This window comes from Notamacropus eugenii, chromosome 5 (assembly GCF_028372415.1).
Source record: "Notamacropus eugenii isolate mMacEug1 chromosome 5, mMacEug1.pri_v2, whole genome shotgun sequence".
Classification (NCBI taxonomy): domain Eukaryota; kingdom Metazoa; phylum Chordata; class Mammalia; order Diprotodontia; family Macropodidae; genus Notamacropus; species Notamacropus eugenii.
In genome coordinates, this window is record NC_092876.1 from 44,974,957 (window position 1) to 44,985,943 (window position 10,987).

The 10,987-nt window shown below is 49.0% G+C and overlaps 1 protein-coding gene across 1 annotated transcript; it reads left to right on the forward strand.

Annotated features, from left to right (window-relative positions):
• The first annotated feature begins 572 nt into the window (after positions 1-572).
• Positions 573-10,400, forward strand: TAS1R1 (taste 1 receptor member 1). The gene is made up of 6 exons (XM_072608729.1): positions 573-688; positions 2,377-2,683; positions 4,272-5,030; positions 5,675-5,887; positions 6,254-6,374; positions 8,109-10,400. Exons 1-6 carry the CDS (start codon positions 573-575, stop codon positions 9,038-9,040), a joined length of 2,448 nt encoding a protein of 815 aa, XP_072464830.1. The 3' UTR covers positions 9,041-10,400.
• Positions 10,401-10,987: the final 587 nt, after the last annotated feature.

The window sequence follows — 10,987 nt, forward strand, 5'->3', positions numbered from 1 at the left end:
AGGTGCAGAACAAAGGAATCTGTGAGACCTGCCTCAGGAGGATGGTGGGCCAAGGATCTGTTCCTCTAGCTCCAGCATACAATAGGGTAGACCCCCAGTTGAATTATACAAATGGCTTCCTTTAATGCAGCCTCCCAGGGTTTAGCAAAACTCTGGCACAACAAAAACACCACACCCTTCCTGATCTAAATCCACAATTGTCAAATGAGAGGCAGTGGGTGCCACCTGGTTGAGGCAAGGATAATTCATCCCCTCATTTGCCCCCAGAGCACCCCTTAGGTTCCTGTGCAGAACCACAAGCCAGGAAGTCCAACTGAAGCATGTTAACTGCTGGAGTTGGGTTTTGTGTATCATGTCCAAGACCCGCCCCTTTCCAAAGCATAAAATTGAGGATGAGGGGGGAAGCTCCAGACTCTGCCCATTTTAATAGTCCTGAGCTTTCAGGCCAGGAGCACCTCTGACATAAAGAGGAAGAGAGGAGCTAGATTCTCCATCTGGGCAGCATGTTCCATATGAAATCTCACCTTGTCTACCTGCCTCTTTTCATTTCATGCCTCTTCAGCTGTCAAGAAATGGAAACCCCTTCTGACTTCAAGATGCCTGGGGATCATATCCTTGCAGGCCTCTTCCCCATCCACTCTGTCTCAGGAGAAGTCAGAGGCAGACCTGAGGTGACCCTGTGTGAGAGGTAAGTGTGGGACCTGAACCACTATCTAATGGAAGCCATCCACAGAGAAGTCTTGCTCCCTTCCACAGTGAAATCTACTCAACTTGGAGTCAATTTGCTAATTCCTTGCCTCTGGATTTTTGCGGGACCAGGACCTCCATCTGAATGGCCCTCCCCTTTCTTTCCCATCCATTTATGTCATTCTCTCTCGCCAAGAGCTCACTCTAGACAGGCTTCCTTTGGGAATCTTTCCTGGGAATGCTCCCCCATCCTCATTTATCTTTTGTTCTCCTCCCTCAGCCCTTACTCAGCTAATGATTTGGCTCTGGGCTTTTTCTGTTGAATCACAATTAGGCTCCACCTTTCAAGTGTCCTTTTGTCCTTCCAAGGAGACTCCTCAAGAGAAAAGACCTTGTAATGGCTTCTCTTTTAACACTGCCTAGAAAAATGGTGATAAAAATCCGAATCTCCTTTCCTTCCAAAAATGCTGCCACATGCAGAATCACAGATAGGAGGTGCCATAATGCACAAAATGCTGGGCTTGGAGTCCAGAAGTCTGAATTCAAATCCTGACTCAGATGCTTACTAGCTGTGGGACCTTGGACAGGTCATTTAACTTCTGTTTGCCTCAGTTTCCTCGCCTGTAAAATAAGGATAATAATAGCTCCTACCTTCCAGGGTTGTTGTGAGAATAAAAGGAGATAGTTGTAAAGCACTCAGCAAAATATCTAGCACATAGTAGGTTCTTTGAAAGTGCTTGTTAAGAAATTCAACAGGAAAAAAAAAGCTCATTTGCTTCCTTCCCACAGAATTTTAGAGTGGGAGGGGTCTCAGGAGCCATTTGGTCTGCTCATACCTCAATAGGAACCCCTACTCTAGGCTATCCAACAAGTAGTCATCCAGCCTCTGCCTGAAGACATCCACAGACCAGGACCTTGCTTCCCAAGTAGCTCAACACACTCATGAACAGCTTGAATTAGTTAAGAAATTTTTCCTGGCACTGAGTGGCCAAATTTGCCTCTTTGCAATGCTGCCTGGCATGTATGAGCTAAGTTTATAGAAAGAGAATAATAAGACAACAGTGACTGGACTTGTGATCTCATTCATCTCTGGATCTCCCAGATGAGGAAACTCCTTCCATTAATACAAGTGGGTGCCTTCTCTGCAACTAATAGTCTTAGAGCACCAAGAGGTTTGCTGAATTGTCCACAGTCCCATATGTCAGAGATGAGACTTGAACCCAGGTCTTCCAGATTCCCAAGCCAGTCTTCTCTCTAGCCTCTCCTTTCAACAGACTAAGCTCCTTCACATTAAGAGGGTCACTATTACAAGTTACTGAGTGCCCAAAGATAATAGAGCATGTGGATGGAGAGCTTACCTTGGGGTAAGAACTGAGCTCAAATTCTGCCCCAGTTACTTACTGGTAAGTTACATACCCTCTCTGGGCCTCAATTTTCTTACCTATAAAATTGGGGTAATGTCACATCTATGTCATAGATCTTTAAGGAAACATGAAGGTCTGAATCAAATGAGACAATCTCTACAGAGCATTCTGTAAACCTTAACATAGTTTACAAATGTTAGATATTTCATAATATAGAGGACTAGAACCCTACCTCAATTAGGAGGAGAGAAAAAGGTCTTGGCCTCAGGTTTGGAAGCTCAGTGCTGATGACCATCCTTACTCTTCTGGCCCTACCTTCCTACAGGTCCGAGACCTTCAATGGCCATGGCTACCACCTCTTCCAGGCCATGAGGTATGCCATAGAGGAGATCAACAACTCCAGCTCCCTGCTTCCCAATATCACTCTGGGCTATGAACTCTATGATGTATGTTCAAAGTCTGCAAATATGTATGCCACACTGAGCATCCTCTCCCAGCCCAGAGGCAATCATATCAAGATTCCTGAAAACTTCTTCAGCTATTACCCCAAGGCAGTGGCAGTGATTGGGCCAAGCAGCTCTGAGATGACCTCCATATCTGCATCCCTGCTGAGCACATTCTTGATCCCCCAGGTAAGCTAGAGCCCTTGGGTCCTCTGTCCAGGCCATTAATGTGCACCAGTCTATTCCTGTATTATTTTCCTGGTTATTTAACCAACTGATGTCAATCATTGGTTTTTGGCTGGTTTACACAAATTTCCTTTTTCCCTCTTTATATCTCATGACCCCTTGATGCCATTGCCTATCTTCCCCTTTAAGAATGAATGTCTGATGACTAAGTGACTCTTCTCCTGGACCATGCCAACTCTTCTACATGCCCCCAAATCTCAACCATTCTCATCTTCTCTAGTAGACCATCCCAGAATTGCTCCCCTTCAAACATTAACTTCTCTTTTTCCTCATTCCTTCCCTAGCAAAATGCCTGTCTCCCCTATCCTCAAAAAGCACTACTGTCTCCTCAAACTATTGTCTTCTGTGTCTCCTTTTCTCAGCCAAACTCCTTAAAAAAAAAAAAAAGGTGTCTACATTCATCCCCTCTACTTCCTTCCTCTCATTCTTTTCTACTCTTTGCTGACCTCTTCACTCAGCTGAAGCAACTTTCTTCAAAGCTGCCAATGATCTCAACTGCTGAGGCTAACGGCCTTTTCTCAGTTCTCATCCTCCTTGACCTCTCTCAGCATGTGACACTGTTGATTCCCTTTTCTTTCTGAATATCTTTCTTCCAAGTGCACCCCTCTTCTGAGCTTCCCTAGACCACCACGATCTTGCCAAAAACCTAAGTTCCCAACATCAGTGTTACTGCACACTTAGCACTATGCCCTATAGGTAGATAGGAAGCACTTCACAAATGTACACTGACTTGACTTGTCCCACATGCCCCCTTCTTTCTGCTCAGATATTCACCATTAAGACAGTGCAGACCCTCATCACCTCCTCGTGGACTACTCCACAAGCTTGTTCATTTGTCTCTCTGCCTCAGATCTCTCCCCACACCAATCCTTTCTACATGTAACCACTACAGTGATATTTCTAAAGCACAGATCTAAGCTATATCATTCCCCTTCTCATAGAGCCATGGAATCCTAGATTTTGAACTAGAAGAGACTTTGCAAATAAGGAGACAGAAGCACAGATACGGTAAATGACTTGCTTAGGGTGACACTGCTCCTATGTCTGAGGTAGGATTTAAATTCAGATCTTTCTCTCCTGCCAGTACTCTACCTACTATATCTCACTGCTTCTCAGTACACTCCAGAGACTTCCTGTTCCTTTGGCTCAAATGTCATCTCCTCTGCTTGGCGTTTTATCTATCCTGTGGTTCAGTTAAATCAACTTTCTGTCCTTTTATCTGGCTGTTTTCCAAGCATAGCATGTGCAGCTTCCTTGCCTCTGCCTCTGCCTCTTATCCCTTAAAAGACTCGAGTGCCCCCTTCTTCCTGAAGCCTTTCCTGATTTCTCTCTCCCCCCAATTCCATGTAGTCCTGTTTTGTAAATACTTAGGTGTGTGTATGTGTGTGGTGTGTGTGTGTGTGAGATCTCCCTCTCTCAGTCAGCTTGAGAGCAGGATTGTTTCTGTCTTGGTGTCCCTAGCACCTAGAAGAGTGCTTAATCTTTAGTCCTTGATCGATTGAAGCCGCACCTTAGAATTCCTTCCCCACAGATCAGCTATGGGGCGACCGGCCCGATGTTCAGTGAGAAGCAGGAGTACCCCTCATTTCTGCGCATGGTCCCAAGTGACAAGCACCAGGTCCAGACGATCGTGATGCTGCTGAAAAAGTTTGGCTGGTCTTGGATCTCAGTGATTGGCAGTGATAATGACTATGGCTTACAAGGGGTGACATTGCTGGAGAACTTGGTCACTCAAGAGGACATCTGCATTGCCCACAAAGACATCGTGCCCATTTCAGCCCAAGCTGATGACAGCACAATGCAGGATATGATGCTGTCCCTCACCAAGTTTGGAGCCAACGTGGTGGTTGTCTTCTGTACTAGAAATCAGGCCCACATCTTCTTTAAGGCAGTGTTGCTGGGGAATGTGACTGACAAAGTGTGGCTAGCCACAGAAGACTGGTCCATCTCCAGTCACATCACACAGGTGTCTGGCATTTCAAGGATTGGGACAGTGATTGGGGTAGCTATCCCACAGAGAGAAGTCCTTGGAATAAAGAAGTTTGAAGAGGCTTATACCCAGGCTAAGAAGATCTCAGAGCCATCGATAGATCCTGCCCAGGACAGGGATGATGAGATCTGCAATCAGCATCTGTTTTTTACAACAGATATCAATACAGAGATGAGTACATTTTCCATGAATTCAGCCTATAATGTGTACGCTGCTGTGTATGCCGTGGCCCATGGGCTTCACCATCTCCTGGGCTGCCCCTTGGGAGTCTGCAGCACAGGAAAAATCTATCCTTGGCAGGTGAGAGATGGGGAGCTTGGCCTCCACAAAGCACTGCTGTGTAAGGACTATCCTCCAGGTGGTACTCATTACTCTTAGAGCTCAGATACAGCTAGATCAGGGTAGACCTCACTACACCTTCAGTGTAGGAAGGGAATGGGAAACCCAGGAAATCAAGGGCAAGTCCCCTGAGGAAAATTCTTATCTCCCACATTTTCCCATTCTCCTCCCTGTCATGCCCCTGGCTTCCTGAAGGTGAAATTCAGAGGTAAAAACCTCAACAGGGTAACCCTCTACCATATCCCATCTCACTTAGGAAGGGTAAGAAATCTCATGGAAGGAGCTATTTATCTCTAAATAACCCAGACATGGCTGGGCTCAACACTTTCTAAGAAAGTAGATTCCCACCATGATACTTTTATTTCCTCTCTCAATGAAGGAGGCAGTCAGGTTAAGTGACTTGCCCAGGGTCACATAGCTAGTAAGTGTCTGAGTTTGAACTCAGGTCTTCCTGACTCCAAGGCCAGTTTTCTATCCACTGTGCTAGCAAGCTGCCCTGTTTCCTCTCCTTTAAATCTCAAATTCTTTGGCTTTGCTCAGGTTGGGTACTCAAGGGAGACTCTGCACAGTTTGTGGTTGGGGGACATGATTGTTGTATATTGTAGCTGTTGGAGGAGATCAAGAAGGTGAATTTCATGCTGCATGGAAACCCTGTGTCCTTTAATGAAAATGGAGATCCGTTCAGTGGATATGATATTATTATATGGGACTGGAATGGCCCTAACTGGACCTTCAAAATCATTGGAACTTCTACATGGTTCCCAGTTCACTTGGAAATCGATGAGACTAAAATTCGCTGGCACAAAGGGAAAAAACAGGTAACAAGCTACCTCTGGGAATCACACTGGGATAGTTACCGGCCAGGTCACTCTGATAAGGCAATCTAATGCCCAGAACTTAGGGGTGACTGAGGGATGTCAGGGTGGGATAGTCTCCACAAAGCTACGAATAAAAATCCGCAGCATGCCAGACCCTGAGACACTTCTGGATGTCTACTGGGAGAATCCAAAAGGAGATTATCTGGGAAGCTAGCCCCGCAGTGGTGAGGTTCTGACACCTGTCCCTCTTGCCTGGCTTCCTGAACCTTTCTACTGTATTACCTTTCAAGGTCCTTCCTGCTCATACCCCTCCTTTGGCTGTGGCCCCCTTCAATCTAAACTTGGGATGCTTGTGGTTTATTCCAGGTGCCTCGGTCAGTGTGCTCCGAGGAATGTCTAGCAGGAGAGGAACGGAGGATTGTGGGACCACACCATTGCTGCTTTGAATGTGTGCCCTGTCCAGCCGGGACCTTCCTCAACAGCAGTGGTGAGTGACCAACCTTCCTGAGGCCTGCCTCCTTCCTCACAGCCCCGCAGATCCCCCTCCCCAAGACCAACACGTCCAAGTCTTAGCAGGCTTTTCTGTCATCCCGTAGAAAAACTACAGACACGTAGCACTTCAAAGCTTGCAAGGCAGTTATTCTCATCATAAAAGGTACAATCAAGGCTCCAAGGTCATTTCAGAAATATCAGAGTTAGAAGACGTGGGCTCAAATTCTGCCTCAGACTCATACTATGTGACCCTGGGCAAGTCATTTAATCCCAGCTCAGTGTCTCTAAATTTGTAAAATGGGGATAAAAAGAAGTACCTACCTCTTTTAAGCATCAAATGAAATAACATATGTAAAGTGCTTCGTGGGCACTAGGGGGCACCATAGTGCATAGAGTGCCGGGCCTGGAGTCAAGAATACTTAGCTTGCAGAGTTCAAATCTCCACTCAAGACACTTGCTAACCATGTGAGCTTGGGTAATTCACTTAACCTCTGTTTGCCTCAGTTTCCTCATCTGTAAAATAGACTGGAAAAGGAAATGGCAAACCATTCCAGTATCTTTGCCAAGAAAACCCCAAATGAGGTAACTGAGAGTCAGACACGACTGAACAACAAAAGTGCTTTACAAAACTTGTAGTACTATGTAACTATGAGTTATTATCTCATTAAGTAGCTTCCCTATGCTTAGTATCCATAATGGGGCAAAAATTGTTCTCAGTGTAGAACAGAACTAAGGGTGGAAAGACAGCCATGAGCACCAGGAAATCTTTAGACCCGAGCTCCTCCCATAGTTTTTATGTCATTTCCTAAAAGTTACAGCCTATTCCCACTACTTCATTAAAACTGGCTTCCCTTCCAGTCCCTTCATAGAGGCCTAGACATGGGCCCTGTTTGCAGAGCTCCTATCTAAGTAAAGTATCCTCAGATCCTTCTCTGACTCCCTCTGCCAAGGTACAAAAATCATAAGCTCTTTCCAGTGGACAAATTTGTGGCAGACCCCCACTATCCAATGAGGATTTATATAGTAGATCATGGCCACGGTCAGTCTATCAGTCAGTCAACAAGCCTTAATTGTTTCCTATGTGCCACACACTGTGCTAATCCTAGTGACTAGTTAAAGTGGCTTAGGTTGGAGTTTCCATATCCTTTCCTCAGAATATTCCTACTCTATATTCCTTTCTGCTCTTAAAAACCCCAAAACAGAGAAACCACTGAGCCCTAAATCAGGAAGGTGAGTTTGGTTAATGAAAATACTGGAAAGATGAAATCACATTCTTCTTCAAAGTGGTGAAAGCCACCTACACAAATGAAATGTAGCCTTTTTGATAAGAAAAGGGACTACACCAGGCCCCTCATCTGGAGGAGTCTGCTGCCCTCTATTTACCTGGGCTACACGGACAACGGATACCCCAGGGCTGTAGTAGTACCCCCAGAATGTAGAGCCTAGAGAAGGGTCTCCAGGATATATGTACATGGAGCTCTATGAAGGATGTACTGCAGGTCACCAAACAGAGATCTCATGGACAAGATGAGGAGATGAAGGTGACTGGATCTTTAGGAAGAGCTTACTGAGATAAGAGCTCTGCCAAGGTGACCCAGGGCAGAACCCCATGTCTCTGTTTATCCCCTAGCCTGGCCAGCACTTGGCATGTTGCTCGTTCACTTTGCTGCTCTCCTCGGCTAACATGACAGCATCTCTCTACTCAGGTTCTTCTCCCTCTTCCTTACAGACCAAAACCTTTGCCATCCATGTAAGAAAGAAGAATGGTCCCCAGCGGGCAGCCGGATGTGTTTCAGTCGCACCCCTGAGTTCCTTGCCTGGCACCATCCAGTCTCCCTGGTGCTCATGGGTGCTAACACGCTGCTGCTACTCCTGTTGGCAGGGGTGGCCAGCCTGTTTGCCCGGCATTTGGACACCCCTGTGGTGAGATCGGCTGGGGGCAGGATGTGCTTCCTCATGCTGGGCTCACTGGCAGCCGCTGGCTGCAGCCCCTACTGCTTCCTTGGAAAGCCAACGCCACTCACCTGCCTGCTGCGGCAGTCTCTCTTTGCCCTGGGCTTTGCCATTTTCCTGTCTTGCTTAACCATCCGCTCCTTCCAGCTTGTCGTGATCTTCAAGTTGGCAACCAAGATGCCCACCCTTTACCATTCCTGGGTGCAGAACCATGGGCCCAAGATCTTTGTGGTGATGAGCTCAACTGTCCAGCTTCTCATATGTGTCATGTGGCTGGTAGCTTGGACCCCCCAGCCCACCAAGGAGTATAAACTGTTCCCAGAGCTGGTGGTGCTGAAGTGTTCCAAGGAGGGCTCTCCAGGTTACATGCTGAGCATTCTCTACACCTGGCTGCTCTCAGTTAGCTGTTTTACCTGTAGTTATGTGGGCAAGGATCTGCCTGAGAACTACAATGAGGCCAGATGCATCACCTTCAGCCTGCTTCTTTACTTTATTTCCTGGATTGGCCTCGCCACCACTTCCACTGTCTACAATGGCAAATACCTGCCAGCCATCAATGCGCTGGTCGTTGTGAGCAGCCTTAGTGGTGTTTTCAGTGGCTACTTCCTGCCCAAGTGCTATGTCATCCTCTGCCGCCCAGACCTCAACACCACTGAGTATTTCCAGGCCTCTATCCAAGACTACACACAGCGCTGCAGCTCCTCCTGAGCAGCTCAGCTTGGGAGGGAAGGAAGGGGGATGGATGGATGGATTTTGGATGGATGGGTAGGGCAGGGCTAGGTAGTTTTGGGGAACAGGATGAGGAAATGAGAAATCCATGCAGGACATACACTTCTTACCTGAGGTTTGGTAGCTACGGTCACAAAATCTGAGTTGTAAGGGACCTCAGAGGGCAGTCCAAACTACAGCTATCCAGGAATGCTCCTCACAACAGCCAATAGAGTCAGGTCCAATCCTCATATAACCTAGAATTCTCCTTAACTGATCATTTCAATCTCCATTTGAAGACATCAAGTGACTAAGGAACTAACTCCCTAGGCAGCTCATTCAAATTCTGAATAGCTTTAATCTTTGGGAGTTTATCCTAACATTAAGACTAAATCTGCCAATCAACTTCCATACATTTTAGGATTTAGCACCAGAAGGGAAAGGGGTATCGGACCTGGAAGGTGGTATTGACTTAACAAAAGGGCTGATAAATGGATTTAGAACCGGAATATTTGAGATTACCCAGTAGAATGCCATCACTTTTACAAATGAGGAAACTGAGGCTCAGAGAATTATTTGCCCAAGGTTACGGAGGTACTAAGGCATTCAAACCCTGATTCTCTGACTGCGATGCTTTCCTGATAAGCACCTGGCGACTCTTTAAGAAGTAGGATCTAAAACCAGGAAGGACTTTAGAGATTACCTAACACAAATTCATTTTCTAGAGGAAATGGAGGGCCTTTTCCTCTAGGCACACAAAGTAGCGAACAGTGCCACTAGTAGCAAGCAGCCCAGAGCGACTCCACCTCCAGACAAACCGCTCTCGCTACAAAGTTTCCTGAAGTATCTTTGCCAGAAAGAATAAAATGGAAAGACGAATCCTAGGCTCGTGGATCTGGCGAGACGGATCTGGAGCCCGGACCGAGGTCCAAAGTCTGCTCCGCCACTCGCCACTCGTCTCCCCTGGTTTCCTCCTCCGCAATGAGGTGACCTCTACATCTAGGATCCCACGGTCTGAGAAGCAGACGAGGAAACAGGGGTCCACAGGGGACCCCGCGCAGGTTACTGCGCGGCACCAGGCGGCTAGGGCCCCCGCTTGGGGCAGGGGCACAGCCGGAGGTGGTCAGGGAAGGTGTCACCCCGTGGCTCGGAACCCGGAGACCAGAGGAGTGCCTTCGTTTTACAGGGGAGGAAACTGAGGCCCAGAGACGCCCCCAGCTGGGGAAGCGCGGGCTTCCTGGGCACCGAGCCACTTTCCCTTCTCCCCAAGGCCGGACTAGCCCAGGACGCGAAGGAGAACTTGAGCCCGAGAGGAGCCCCGCCCCCGGCCGAGGCGGGGCTGACCCGGCGACCCCAGCGCGCGGAGCGGGGCCCGCCTCCGACCGGGGGGCGGGGCCGAGCTCGCCGCTCTGCCGTTGCCTAGGCAACGCGGAAGGCGGGGAGGTGGAGCGCTCACCTCGCGCGATCCCATTGGCCGCTTCCGAGACCCTCCGAGCGGCCGGGGGGTCGAGCAACATCCGGTTTCTCCCTCTCAGGCCGACCACCCCCGCCTTCCACCTCCCACCCCTGTTGCCTTTCATTGGCGTCTGGCGACGAACTCCGCTCCGACCCCGGGGCGCGCGTCGCCCCGCCCCCGGCTCCTGCGCCCTAACGTCACATCCGGCAGCGCTTCCAGGCTTCGCTCGGTGCGACTGCGCACGGCTCGGCTCTGGCAGTTCCTCCGTGGGAGCTTGGCAGGCGCTGGGGAGTCGCCGGAGCGGGCCGGGCCCGGGGCAGGTGAGGCGGTGGGGCGCGCTCTCGGGAGGGGCGGAGAGAGGCGCGAGGGCGCGCCGCCCAGGGAGCGTCGCGCTGTGCGCAGCCGGGCCGCGAGGCGCAGAGGGGCCGGCGGCGGGGGCGGGGGCGGGGCCGGGACTCGGCGGGACCTGCGCTCGCGGCCTCGCCCGTTAA

Excerpts from the sequence above, each read along its gene's own strand:
- TAS1R1 (XM_072608729.1), top strand. The coding sequence starts at position 573 with ATGGAAACCCCTTCTGACTTCAAGATGCCTGGGGATCATATCCTTGCA. Across the intron at positions 2,684-4,271 it reads GCACATTCTTGATCCCCCAG|ATCAGCTATGGGGCGACCGG; the intron begins GTAAGCTAGAGC and ends CCTTCCCCACAG. Across the intron at positions 5,888-6,253 it reads GGCACAAAGGGAAAAAACAG|GTGCCTCGGTCAGTGTGCTC; the intron begins GTAACAAGCTAC and ends GGTTTATTCCAG.